This window comes from Misgurnus anguillicaudatus, chromosome 19, assembly GCF_027580225.2.
Source record: "Misgurnus anguillicaudatus chromosome 19, ASM2758022v2, whole genome shotgun sequence".
Classification (NCBI taxonomy): domain Eukaryota; kingdom Metazoa; phylum Chordata; class Actinopteri; order Cypriniformes; family Cobitidae; genus Misgurnus; species Misgurnus anguillicaudatus.
In genome coordinates, this window is record NC_073355.2 from 30566210 (window position 1) to 30580857 (window position 14648).

The 14648-nt window shown below is 37.7% G+C and overlaps 3 protein-coding genes across 4 annotated transcripts; 1 reads left to right on the plus strand and 2 right to left on the minus strand.

Moving 5' to 3' along the window:
* Window positions 1–1687: 1687 nt before the first annotated feature.
* On the minus strand, window positions 1688–6588 carry lrrc3cb (leucine rich repeat containing 3Cb). Its single transcript, XM_055194272.2, has 2 exons — window positions 6038–6588; window positions 1688–4590 (listed from the first exon to the last, which is right to left on the minus strand). The coding sequence occupies exon 2, from the start codon at window positions 4509–4511 to the stop codon at window positions 3750–3752; it is 762 nt and encodes a 253-aa protein (XP_055050247.1). The 5' UTR covers window positions 4512–4590; window positions 6038–6588; the 3' UTR covers window positions 1688–3749.
* Window positions 6589–6722: 134 nt separating this feature from the next.
* On the minus strand, window positions 6723–8910 carry tmem86b (transmembrane protein 86B). The gene is made up of 3 exons (XM_055194273.2): window positions 8664–8910; window positions 8159–8402; window positions 6723–8076 (listed from the first exon to the last, which is right to left on the minus strand). The coding sequence occupies exons 1-3, from the start codon at window positions 8712–8714 to the stop codon at window positions 7622–7624; spliced, it is 750 nt and encodes a 249-aa protein (XP_055050248.2). The 5' UTR covers window positions 8715–8910; the 3' UTR covers window positions 6723–7621.
* Window positions 8911–11382: 2472 nt separating this feature from the next.
* aspdh (aspartate dehydrogenase domain containing) lies at window positions 11383–14642 on the plus strand. Of its 2 annotated transcripts, none has more exons than XM_055194269.2 (8): window positions 11383–11490; window positions 11844–11900; window positions 12047–12191; window positions 12270–12354; window positions 12473–12622; window positions 13678–13901; window positions 14014–14153; window positions 14520–14642. In XM_055194269.2, exons 2-8 carry the CDS (start codon window positions 11846–11848, stop codon window positions 14555–14557), a joined length of 837 nt encoding a protein of 278 aa, XP_055050244.2. In that variant the 5' UTR covers window positions 11383–11490; window positions 11844–11845; the 3' UTR covers window positions 14558–14642. The 2 variants fall into 2 exon arrangements, with proteins under 2 accessions (XP_055050244.2, XP_055050245.2); XM_055194270.2 differs by having other exon boundaries at window positions 11409–11507.
* The last annotated feature ends 6 nt before the right edge of the window (window positions 14643–14648 follow it).

The window sequence follows — 14648 nt, forward strand, 5'->3', positions numbered from 1 at the left end:
TTTTGTGCTAAAATGTTTTCTGTAAAGCTGCTTTACAACAATGCACATTGTGAAAAGCGCTTTATAATAATTAAAGTAAATTAAAACAAATTGCTATTAAGCCTGTTATATATAGTAGTATGTGAACCTTTTGGAATTTCATAGTTTTTTTAATAAATGACAGCGAAAGATTTGAAGGCATCATTGGAACTTGCTCTGTTCATGAGTCTACAACGTAAAACACTGAACAAGCAGGGTATCCACAGCAGGACACCACGAAGGAAACCACTGCTTACTAAAAAGAACATTGCTGCACGCCTGAAGTGTGCAAAAGAGCACATTGACACTCTACAGCGGTACTGGCAAAATGCTTTGTAGACTGATGAAACTAAGATTGAACTATTTGATAAAAACACACAGCGCTACATCTGGCATAGAAAGGGCACGGCATGAAAACATCATCCCAACTGTAAAGTATGGTGCGTGAAACTTCATGATTTGGGGCTGCATCAGGGCCTGGCCAGCTTGCAATCATTGAAGGAAAGATGATTTCCTAAGTATATCAGACAATTCTTCAGGATAATGTGAAAATGTCTGTACGTCAGCTGAAACTGTGTAGAAGGTGGGTGGTGCAACAGGACAACGACCCAAAACACAGGAGCAAGTATACAACAGAATGGCTTCAGAAAAACAAAATCTGCCTTTTGGAGCGGCCAAGTCAGAGCCCAGACCTCAACCCAATAGAGATGCTATGGATTGACTTGAAGAGAGCCATACACATGAGATGTGCAAAGAATATGACAGAGCTAAAGCAGTTCTGCCAGGAAGAATGGGTTAAAATTCCTGCTCAACGATGTGCAGGTCTGATCCACAGCTGCAGGAAGCGCCTGGTTGAGGTTATTGCCGAGGGGGGTCAACAATCAGTTATTAATTCTAAGAATTTTACTAGTGTGTTCATTAGAGACATGAAAGATCAGAATTTTTTGTTTAATTATTTTTAGACACATTATGTTTGTCAATACCCTTGACTTATATTAAGATCAAATCATATTTTCAGAAAACCATGAAATTCCAAAAAGTTTGCATACTTTCTCTTGCCATTGTACATTTAAACACCACATCTTTTCTATGAGTTATTACTCTTTAAAAATATTGCTGATATGATTTGCTAAATTGCTCTTTAGATTGTAAAGAGAGGTACCACAGTAGCTTTAAAGATCAAATATGCTGAGGTTTTTTCCTCACACATGTATACACATAAACATTACCTGATCGGGATAAAAAATTATTAATGTCTCCTGTGTTCAGCCCTGATGACTTTAGCAGAGAAACCCAAACATGCCCTGTGCCGACAAATGCTGGAAAAATGCAACACTGGAGGATTTCCAAACCTATGTTCACTCTCACACACACACATACACATCTTCTATGTGCTTTGTCAGCAGCATACTGTATGCTCCTGTTGGTTAGGTTTACAGAGATCCCTGATGCTGAAAGTTTCTTCAACCCCCTCACTCAGACCATTTTACCGCATCCCTGAACTCCAAGCCCCACACAAGGCAATGTCTGTGTATGTTGATTTATGCATGTGTGTTCGGCTACATGCCTGCAGTTTGAGTGTGATTTTGGTTGGGTATTACAGAAAAATGATACTGTAGCATCTTTATTTTTGTCTTTTAGAATGCAAAACCATTGGTGAAAGGAAATTTTGTTTAATATTATTACGCTTTTAACAAGCGAAGATTACATTCTCATTCAGTTTGACATATTTATTCATTAAGACATTTTCAGAAACTTGGTCCTCACAATACAGTACATACGTTAACACATACATAATCATACAAATTACATTACATACTTGGGTATCAGTGCCAAAGCATGTGAAGTATCATTTCTATTGGACAGACGAACGGCTGGCATCTTGGACTCTGTGATTTATTTTTCATGTTTAATTGAACAGTGCTGAAACAATAAAGTTAATTTTTGGAAGCTAATCTGCATTTATAGATGTTGAATCATGGCAAAAGCACATATGTTACATGTTTCTGATGGATGCATTTAGGTTTTACCTTGAAAGTATTAAGGTACTGGTTTGCCCGTTATATTGGTTTTCATTTAAACACACATAAATGCTTCTTTATAAAGTTTGCAAATATACAGTACATAGTCTTATCTGTCCCACATACAGTACATACATGCACTGTAGAAAATATCACTACTTCACATCACCATGGTGATTTTGTCATTGTGTAATCCATGTAAGCTGCACCTGACTGTTGTCAAAAACAGCCTTATCTGTCCCGGTCACAGCGGGACAGCTGCCAATCTGATCTCCGACGTTCAGAGAAAAGACTGCAAAATGGCAGGAAATTCCATTATGAATAAGCGACTCCTAATTGTACAGAAGATGCTTTCAAAACCGGACCAGAGGCCTGTTACACAACAGACTTTAACAAAAGGTGCATTTTCTCTTGGGATTAATTAAAAGGAGCACGCTACATTTAAGCAAAACATGTCTGTTGAAGAATACAACTTTTAATTTAATATTTTTGGGGTTTTTTTGACCTTGTGTAGGCTACAATTGGTAATTTTAACTATTATGAGAACACTTTTAAAAATAAAGGTGCTTGAAAGGTTGTTTGCAGCGATGCCATAGAAGAACCTTTTGTGGTTCCCTAAAGAACCAGATTTAGTTCTTTAAAGAACCATTTCTTTTATACATTTTTATAATCTGAAGAACCTTTTACACTTTAAAGAACCTTTTTTTTGAACAGAAAGGTGCTTTAGATGTTAAAGGTGCTTTGAAGAGCCATTTATAAAGCACCTTTATTTTTAAAAGTGAAGAAAATGAATATTATTAAGTTTATATATTTTATTATTATATTATTTTCCTAATATACAATGTTTGCTTTGTGTAACTTTGCTGAACTGTTTTTATGGGTCTAGCTTACAGACACGAAGGACATACTATACGTTTCCATAATACAAGTGATGTGTTTCTGCCACCTAGTGGCCTTAAAGGGATAGTTCACCCCAAAATGAAATACTGTCATCATTTACTCATTCCAATGTTGTTCTAAACCCGTATGAATCTATCTTTTCTGATGAACACAAAAGAAGATATTTTAAGAATTGATGGTTAACACAGCATAGTGTCCATTGACTTCCATAGTAAGAAAAAAATATTTTAGAAGTATTGTGATAAATGATGAAGAAAATATTTTGATAAATGATGTTAAGCACACATTTGATGGTACCCATTAATTCCATCATATTTTTTTATTCCTACTATGGAAGTCCATGGTCACTATAAAAAATTAATTCATACAGGTCTAGAACAACATGAGGATGAGAAATTGATGACAGAACTTACATCTCAAAGTGAACTACCCCCTTAATTATTGGAATGCAAGCCAAATCTATTTAACCCCTAAAACCCGAGCTTGGGTTTGTCTTTTTTCAGATTTCTTCCAGCTATTTGGGATCAAGTTCCAGTTACACAGAATTAAGTATTATGGTGCAAACAACAAAAAATGTGATGTCCACATGGTCTTAGGAGTCTTATGCACTTTTTTATACTTATATTATGGTAATAATTACTTTGACTTAAACAGACAACACTTTGTGCACATTAGAGTAAATCGAAAATGTTTAAATTCTGTATAATTACAAAAGATCGCACATTACCTTGATAACTGAGAAGATGCCATTCTATGTAAACGATATCAACGTCATATTTATGTTTACAGCCAGGTGCTCAGTGACTGCTCTCACCTACCCTGTATTTTTGGGAGAGACTTGAGGTATTCTAGATGACGTGATGCCTCTTCCTGGTTGTGCTTTACGTAGCAAACCAAGTAAGATATAACCATTGTAAACCAGACAAACATTGTAATCAGCATAACCACGTCAGTGGTCTTCCTATATGCCCCGCAAAAGTCAACATCAGTCGCTACCAGAATAAAAGGCAAACCTTGAGCCCTCAACTCCTCTGGTTCAGAACTGTTACACACCACCTCAGCGAGGGAGGACGGGTCTAAAAGCAATTGTGGCATAGCCAGCTGTAGACGGCAGTCACACTGCCAAGGGTTATGGGAGAGATTTGTGTGGGCCCGGATGTCACCAAGCCCCTCCGGGTCCAGTGTCTCCAGCTGGTTGGAGGAAAGATCTAGGCTTATCAACGAGTCCGCCAGACCTCGAAAAGCTCCGGGCTCGAGGTGGGTCAGCCTGTTGTGGGAAAGATCCAGCCCGCATAGCATTGTCAGGCCTATAAAGGAATCAGATGGTACGGTAACCAGGAGGTTGTTATCCAGGTAAAGATGTTGTGTTGTGTTCGGAAACCCACGTGGCACTGTAATCAAGTGCATGTTGCTACAACTAACCACCAGCCCCCCATTAACCATCTCTGAGCAGAAACAGCTTTCTGGACATCCAACTGCTGGCTGAAATTCTGACACAGAGACATCAAAGCCATGAAGAATAATGCAAGTTATTGCCAGTCGAAGCAAGAGAAAGGCAGCTGGCCACCGCATGACTGATCCTCCTCGGCAAGATCCATCCAGTGGACTCTGATTCTCCAGAATGTCAGAAAGATCCCATCAGCTCAAAGGCCTGAAAACAAACAGGAAACAGAAAGAAAATAAGTAGTTACAACTGACACCCTGCTATTACAATGGTTGATAATTGTAGAAGAGAAATAGGCTCTGTTAGGTTAATTGCCTTTAGACAACTGCTGGTTTTGTGGCAGCACAAACTTCAGATGTACAGAAACAAGGAGGAAACATTACAACAAAAAGGAAACACTTTTTAATATTTATTATTTCAAGAGTTTGGTTGCAAAACAAAATACCTCAGTTTTTTTAATTTGTCAGAAATCTCGTTTTTTGATTGTGCATTCCAATTTATATCAGTTCAACAGTTGCAGTTGGTTTGTTTTGATTTAAACCTTCATAACTTACAAAATACAGCTAAGTAGCACAATAAGTAAGGAATAATTGACGACGGGCTATTGAATTATAAGAAAATAATGCACACCCAAGGTGGTAGGTAATGTGGCATGACGCGTAGCGGAGTTGATCGCAGGTGTGCATTATTTTCAAATAATTCAAAGGACCGTAGTCAATTATTATATCACGGTTACCACAAACATTGCTCTGGTGCCTATTTTTAAGACATTTAAAAGGTTAGGCGTGCGGTTATTGAAAAATAATCAACACCCATGGAACATTTCTCAGCCAATCAGAATACAGCATTCAGTAGGTCCGTGGTATAAAACAAAATAATAACATGATAACACAATAATAAACATGTTTTGACAAAAATGTTAAAAACGTAGTTATCTCATTTAGGAACCAAACTCTTCATTCATTACTGTTTGTTTGGAATGTCAATGTATAATTTTGACACATTTTTTTCAATAGGCCCATGAATTAATATGGATCTGACTAGTGACTGAGGTTGGCAATTTAAAAAAGAGGGGGGAAAACACAGCCCACATGAAAAAAATATTGTAGTTTGGTGTTTTTTTTTTACATTTTCATAGTAAAAATTAAAGTAAACAATATTAACTACAATTAATTTACAATTAAATTACAACTAACCCTAACCTAACCCTAACTATTATCAATTCTATCTTCTTTCACAAACGTTGTCAGTTTCACCCAAAAAAGTGCATATGAAATCCAGATTGCATATATAGTTTTTTATGAATCCAATCAAACACGTAGGCAGTTTATATTAAACATCATAAGACAATTGACGGCGCTGCGCAGACCACCGAGCGGCGTATGACATCAAAGTACCGCGAGAGCGGCCATCGGTCTGCGAAGCGGCATATGAAGTCGCTGTTATTTTCTCGAGCTATTTTATTAATCGTTATTTTATAAATCAACTTACCATTTAGAAAAAAAAGGCAAATAATGTCTAAAAACCAGACAAACATTGTAATCAGCATAACCACGTCAGTGGTCTTCCTGAGTGCCCCGTGTGCTGTACTATTTATTAATCAACTTATCATTTTATCAAAACGGCAATTTCTGAAATCCTGTAATGTATTTACCTTGAGCTTTATTCTGTCAGCATTGTATTGATTTGTTTTTTCGTCCGTTCGTCTTCTAGACAGCGTGGCTGCTGGCTGGTGATTTCAAAATCTGCCCAAAAATCTTCATTGATAACATGCGTACAGTGCAACCTGTAAAAACCAAGTCGTCAGAACCATAGACCAGAACATCTCTCTGTCTGGCGAGCCTGTCGTGATACTGATCGGAACATCCGAACTGCAGATGGCGCTATGCAAGCGGGTATTGTATTACCAGGATTTTGTTTTGTAAGTTGTCAAGTATTATAAACATATACATATATGCATTAAAATGCATTAATATGCTAATAATTCAAAATTAAAACTTGAATAAATAAAGAGCATATGTTTCCAGTTTAAAACTTATTCAGTAAAATAAAAATGTTATGTAGTATTTTAACAGTATGTGACTTTGTATTATAATTGTTGTAATGTCTTTGCAACGTAACCATCATAACAAATTATCTATGTAAATCCGTCACAACTGATTCATGTACGGGGGGCCCTGCTCCTCCTGTCTATCCATACGGGGTCCTCTGATGTATACAGTATATGCCCCAAAATAAGTATAAAAATACATGAATACTGTACATTTCCATGAAGTTTTTAATATCTATATTATCATGATGTAATTTCTTCTTTCAAGAGTCAATAAATTAAAAAAAACTATTGTGCACAGTGACATCGCCTCCTTTATTTCTTTCTGAATAGGACAGTCTGTCTTCTGCTTTGCACACTTACATAGTCTCAGTGTTAAACACATAAAGTATCTGAACATAGATTAAAGGGGCCATGGCACAAGACTTTTTTAAGATGTCAAATAAATCTTTGGTGTCCCCAGAGCACATATGTGAAGTTTTAGCTCAAAATACCATATAAATAATTTATTATAACATTTTAAAATTGCCACTTTGTAGGTGTGTGCAAAAATGTGCCATTTTGGGTGTGTCCTTTAAAATGCAAATGAGCTGATGAAATTCAAACACTGATCACAATGATGGTGGTTTGTTGCAATTAAAACTCAATTGTGCTTTTCTCTGCACTAAATGGCAGTGCTGTGGTTGGATAGTGGTGATATTATTATAATAAGCGCTCCTTATGACATCATAAGGAGAGCCAAATTTCAACAACTTATTTTTTCATGTGCTTGTAGAGAATGGTTTACCAAAACTAAGTTACTGGGTTGATCTTTTTCACATTTTCTAGGTTGATAGAAGCACTGGGGACCCAATCATAGCACTTAAACATGGAAAAAAGTCAGATTTTCATGCCATGGCCCCTATAAGGTAAGGAGAAAAAACTTGACACTTTTGATAGGAGTTTGGCCTGAACAAAGGTTTACAAAAAATGGGTCAGGCTGTGTAATATATTTAAGATTATAAGATTGTATTTCAGTCATGTCTATATACAGAAGTTCTGCATTTACTGTTAGATGACAAACCCAGCTTATCCAACATGGGCCTGTTGTATCCAGTGATAAACCCTTTTCAGTAATACTACACACAATTGCACATGATGTGTGAACTATTACATGGAGGGTAATGGCTGAACTAACATCCAGAAATCTTAAGACCTCTTCCACTTGAGGATGTCATCCGCATTTGCCTCCATCATTGCCTTCACGTCGCCCACCGCAATCATCATCTGTGCCAGGTAGTATGTAACCATAATGATGTGCTTTTTGTATTCTAGATCAACGACATTGAACTTCGTCAGTGCAATCGTAAGGTCAGAAGCCATGAAGACCAAGCTGCCCAGCATAAGGAGCGGCCTCCGTGTACGAGTAGCCATTGTGGCCATGATGACGATGAGCATCACGTAACCCCCTATAGCCGGAACCAGAACTTCGCCGTCTGGATCGAGCCGGAGGAAGGGTACCAGGTAAACGTACAGTCCACCGCCTATCAACCACAGCACGAGGTAGATGACGTAGCGTGAGGAAAAAGAGGACGTTGTAGAATATCGAGGGGTGAGGAAAGTGACAGCATACACTATGTGGGCCAAAGCAAAACATCCCATTCCTATATGAGAGAGAATGTTCAATGAATTGGTCACATTTCACCCAGACACAAAATATGTTTTTTGCCAAGATATGAACTTTACCATGGATAAAAAGTTGTGGCCAAACAAGGCAACAGTCTCCACCCGCTGAGAGTAGCAATCCTCCGGTCACGCCCATTAGACTCCACCCTCCATTATAGCTAAAAACCAGAAGAGCCAGAGAGAGGATAGGGGCGGCCTTTATGCCAGCAGCCAGCAAAGAGGGGGCAGAATCTGGGATCCACATGTAGAAAAAAACTGTGCAGGATGCAAAAAAAGGGAGAAGATAAAGAAATAAAACACAGGACTGAAAAAAGAGAGATGGAGAGGAGAATGAGAATAAAAAAATATTAATCACAAAATACAGTTTAATACACAGGCTTTTAGTAAATGTCTTTAAATGTATATATTTTATGACTCATATGCGCTAAATCATGTCAGACAAGCTGTGCGTATTTTTGTGTAAAAGACAAATCAATGATAAAACACTAAATGACTTATAAATCTAATAGAAGAGCAAAAGTAGCTGTTTACATTTGTGCACAGGTGTATGCATTTCTGAGATTACCGTGTTCCTGCGTTTTCTGCGATCATATTCACTCGTCTCCAGGATATCCATCTCTCTTTATCCCTAAACAGTTAGCCGGTATTCCACAACAGAGATCTGTATAGTCTCTGTGAACTGTCAATACCAGTGTGCTTCATTGGTTCGAGGAGGACTGGACTTTGGACCAATATGTGTGATGCCTTATCTGTCAGATTGTTCTGTCATAAACAAAGTACACCCCTCACTTGCTCTCCACTTTTTTTGGTGCCCGTCTCTCTCTCTCGTTCCTGTTATGGGCCCTGGAATGGCCTATTACCCTGTAGTGACATCATCAGCAAGAGCAAAGGTTTGATGATTGAGACACAAGTTCATGCAGATAAACCTTCTGTCTTTTTATTAATGATAAATTAATCTCTTTTGCTCTCTCTCTCTCTCTCTCTCTCTCTCTCTCTCTCTCTCTCTCTCTCTCTCTCTCTCTCTCTCTCTCTCTCTCTCGCTCTCGCTCTATCTCTCTGTTGGTCTGTCAGCTTTTAGCTTTACTGTGTGTGTCTGCAGGTGTCCAAAAAAAACCCTGAAGCAAATAATCAATAAGTTTTTTAATTGTTTTATTAATTTCTATTACTTTAGTGATATTATTTGTATAGTTTTAAAGGGATAGTTCACCCAAAAATGACAATTCTGTCATCATTTTCTCACCCTCATGTTGTTCTAAACCTGTATGATTTTTTTATTTTACACGAAAGAAGATATTTTGATAAATAATGGTAAGGACACAGCTGATTGTAACCATTGACTTTCATAGTAGGAAAACAAATATTATGAAAAATTATTGTAATAAATGACGAAGAAGATATTTTAATAAATAATGGTGAGCATACAGTTGGCGGTGCCCATTGAATTCCATTGTCTATTTTCATACTAAGTCGGTGGTTACAATCAGCTGTGTGCTTACCATCACTTATCAAAATATCGTCTTCGTCATTTATTACAATAATTCCATAATACTTGTTTTCCTACTGTGGAGGTCGATGGTTGCAGTCAGCTGTGTGCTTACCATCATTTATCAAAATATCTTCTTTTATGTTCATCAAAATGGAAAGGGTCGTTCGGGTTTGGAACGGCATGGGGATGAGAAAGTGATGACGGAGTTTTCTTTTTTGGGTGAACTATCCCTTTAATCACAAACTAAACCTGGTTTTTCCTATATGAAATTTGAGGTATTACAATGTGAACCCACAAGAGGGAGACGCACAATTATGAGTCAAGTGTGTAAATGGTATGCTACTTTATGTGAATTTAACCAAATTTGGAAATTATTGTAGAATTCTAGCTTAAATATTTTATTTTACATTTAACCATAAGAACATGCCAGAGAAAGTTTATACAGATTAATGGGACCTCTAGCTGACCTCCGGTGGCCCAACAAATGAAAATAAGCTGATCTACAGTTGAGAAAGATGGACAAACAGCTATTGCATGCCAGAAGCTATTGCCACAATGAATTACAGGGTTATTCCCTTAATGCAACTTTGATACTTTGCGTCACACTAATGCAACTTTATTTCTCATACTTGTAATGCAATGACAAATTTTCTGGACATTTCATTTTACAAATGTGATGGGGACCTCCAAAAAGATAGTGCCCATATCTTTAATACATTCTTGGTCCATATACCTGAAATAAGTGTCCTGAGAAATGGTCTCATTTATCTGATGGTACATGCAGAAAGCCATTTAAACTTAAAGGAGCCATGGCAAAAGACTTTTTTAAGATGTCAAATAAATCTTTGGTGTCCCCAGAGCACATATGTGAAGTTTTAGCTCAAAATACCATATAAATAATTTATTGTTAAAATTGGCACTTTGTAGGTGTGTGCAAAAATGTGCCGTTTTGGGTGTGTCCTTTAAAATACAAATGAACTGATGAAATTCAAACACTGATCACAATGATGGTGGTTTGTTGCAATTCAAACTCAATTGTGCTTTTCTCTGCACTAAATGGCAGTGCTGTGGTTGGAAAGTGCAGATTAAGGGGTGGTATTATTATAATTAGCGCTCCTTATGACATCATAAGGAGAGCCAAATTTCAATGATCTATTTTTCATGTGCTTTTAGAGAATGGTTTACCAAAACTAAGTTACTGGGTTGATCTTTTTCACATTTTCTAGGTTGATAGAAGCACTGGGGACCCAATCATAGCACTTAGCAGATTTTCATGCCATGGCCCCTTAGAAGTGATAGTTCACCCAAAAATGAAAATTCTGTCATCATTTACTCACCCTCATGTTGTTACAAAACTGTACATTTCTTAATTCTGCTAAGATATTTGTAATGAATGAAGCAGGAAACAGAAGCACCATAGACTTTCATATTTGGTTACAAACGCTGCCCAAAATATATTCCTTTGTGTTCGGCAGAACAAAGAAATGAATCCAGGTTTGTAACAACATGAGGGTGAGTAAATGATACCAGAATGTTCATTTGTAGGTGAACTACCCCTTTAAACTGGCAGCTACCAATCTCAGCCAATACTGTGGGTTTGGAGGCGGGACTACCAGTTTGTCTGACCATCACTGTTGAAAGTGAATTCAGCTTAATGCTGCTAAGACAGAATTTGCTTTGAACAAAATGTCAACAAACATATGGAAAATCATATATAGATGGCACTATGGTACATTTATTAAAGGAGACTAATACTGTTTCTTTTTAAATAACCAAAAGCCTGTGAATTCATATGAAAGTCTAATCATTAACACTTCTTGAACTTTAACCCCTCTTTCCCACAATCATTGAAGATCAAGCAGGGCAGAGGGAGAGATCGAGACAAGCAGAAAGAAATAGAGAAAAGGTGAGGTGTATTAGCAGGTAAGTGAAGATATTGAATGGAGGTTGGTGAGATTTACACACGGAAGATAAAAGAGATTATACAAATGTAAAAGAGGAGGAGCCAACCAACCCGAGCATATCTAGAGACATCAACACTTGTGCATGCTATAGTTGAATAGTGTTATATTACAAAATCTGGTTTTCAGTACTGTGTTAAGCTTTCATAGTGTCTTATTTGTCTGCCTTTATGAAAGATTGACAAAGTGTGTAATGTCATAAAAAACCCAGGTCTTAAATAACTAAACCCAGTTTTAGTGTTGCTTCTAACAATACATATGCATCATGTTTGTCTGAAATCCACTTTCTCACTTGCAGACATGGCTGATAGACCATCATGTTTAAAGATTGGAATTGTGGGATATGGACATCTGGGTGAGTCTTTGTAAACGTTTTACCTCTCTTATGGTTTTACAAATTCAGCTGCAAATTTTCCACATTATTCCTCTATGAGACAAAATGATCATCACTTTTAAGTACAAACTCAAAGCATGAAGCTGGTATTTCATCTTTCTCTTCAGGTCAATTTCTTGTTGAGAAGATCCAAAACGAAGGACCCGAGGTGGGATTGCAGTTGGCGTATGTTTGGAACCGAAATCCAGAGAAACTTAAAGACGCGGTGGTCGAAGATCTCATTCTGAATAACCTCTTAGATTTCACACACAGGTCTGCACTGCAATATACACTGAAATCTATGAACTACACGTACGTCTTTGAATCTAGATGCTGTTTTTTATTATTCAGGGATGCTGATGTAATAGTGGAGGTGTGTCATCCACAGATTGTGAAAGACTTTGGGGCCAGATTTTTGTCACATGCTCACTTTCTGGTAATGTAATAGTTGCCTATTAACTCATTTCATATACTGTAGTAGCCTACATCAGGGAGAGGTTATGAAATGCTGAAAAGTGACCGAAAGTTAATGCTTATATTTGGACCTCTCACAGGTGGGCAGCCCTTCTGCACTCTCTGAACCCCAGCTCGAACAGGAACTCCGCACGGCTGCAAAGCATCATGGGAGGACGCTTTATATACCCAGTGGTGCATTATGGGGGGGCCAAGATATTCAAAGAATGAATGACAATGGAACTTTGAAGGTTAGATATTTACGTTAAGATAAATTCATCTGTATGAATTTCAATCCATGGTCGTCTGTTCAATTACAGGGTTCCCACAGGTCCTTGAAAGTTTGTGAATTTGGGGAAAAGAATTCAAGTTTTTGAAAATATACATGCATTGATACAGGTCATTGAAAGGGTCTTGAATGTATTTTATATTTTAAATCCATATTATTCCCTGTGTAGTGTAGGATAATATCATAAAAATTCTAGACTTTAAGCACACGTGCTAAACTGTTCGCTTTAAATGTTTATATCTTCTGTATGTGTATGTTGATTTATACCTAAATGCTTTTTTGCATAGTTGTGTTTGACACATGAAAACGTCTCGGGTTACGTATGAAACTGTTGTTCCCTGAGAAGGGAACGAGACGCTGCGTCTCCCTTGCTATATTTCCTGCGTCCCTGTAACGCTGTCTTTGGCAATATTTCAGATAGCGATATACTTCCTGGCTCCCGCATTACCCTGTCTTTGTCGTTAAGCCTCATCATTGGTTGAATTTGATAAACACATTCAGATGCACTTACCCCTGGAGGCGTCCACAAAGTGTCACCGCAGTGACGCAGCGCGAGTCACAATGTAACCTTGCTCTCACTTGAAATGTCTCCCCACATTTAGTCCTTAAATTTGAGGGTATTGGACCTGGAAAGTCCTTGAAAAGTCCTTGAATTTGAAGTTAACAAAGGTGTGAGAAGCCTAAATGAAAACAATCGTTTACAAAACATTTTTGTATTCTGTATACAGGCTTTGTATTCACACTGTAAAAAATGTGCTGTAACATAACGGTAAACTATGATAGGCATGTATTACTTCATCTAAGTTGAAGTAAGGACATAGTAAAATGTTCCTTTAAGTTTAGGATGCAAGGATGTAAATTTCTACAGTATTTTACAGTTTCGTCAAAAACAGCATTTTCCTGTAGAATCTGTCCGTTTTTAACAGCAGTTTTTTTTCAGTGCAATGTAGATCCTCAACTGGAAACTGTTTCACTACAAGCAATAAGCATTTACAGGTGAAAAAATCTCTCTTGCAGGCGCTTTCCATTAGAATGTCTAAGCATCCCTCTTGTTTCCGTCTGACTGGCGGTCTGCTCTCTGATTGGACAGAAGGAGAGGGTAGGCGGGTCTTGTGCCATGGCTCTGTGGCAGAACTCTGCCCTATTGCTCCGAACAATGTGAACACCATGGCGGCTGCGGCCATAGCTGCATCGAACTTGGGCTTCCGTGGGGTTACTGGTGAAATAGTGTTGGACACAGCGTGAGTCACTGATCCTGTAACAGTCTGAGTGACCTTTGCAACTCAAAACAGTCATTTTCCCCTAGAAACCAAATTTCTACATAAGCTATTCATTGCTTCCTCTTTTCTCCAGATTGGCTGACTACCATATTGTGGAAGTTGAAGCAACCGGTCCAGATGGGTTCTCGGTGAAAACAGTTCGAAAGAACCCAGCCAAACTGGGAGCTGTTACAGGAAATGCCACATATAATTCATTTTGGAGCAGCTTACTGGGTACGTGTGGTATGTGTATACAACGTGTGCAACCAAGCACTGCTGAGGGCAACTAGGGATTCTGCTAACTTTCAAATATAGAGAGCTATTATTTATTTTGTGTGCGCTCTCGAAGTGTGCATGATTGAACCGTATAACTGAAATATGGCACATTAAATTTCATAGGAATTCTTTTGCATGTAAATGAAAGACAGATGGAGGAAATGAATGGCTATAAAGAATTTACAAAATCTCGTAAGCCAAGCCTGGTATTATAGAGAAAAAAATCTACAAAAACGCACTCTTACCCCAACACGACACTAAAAAGTGTATGAAAAGCTTGACTTTAAATTAAATATACAGTATTTCTGATTACGTGTATTTCAGTTTGCAGGGGTCATGGTGGGAGAGTATATCTGTGCTGACAACAGTGGGGCATGCACAAAAACACACAGATGAAAACTAGCAGAATTGAAAGCATTAATAAAAATTTGGTGAAAATAAAAACAAGTGCAG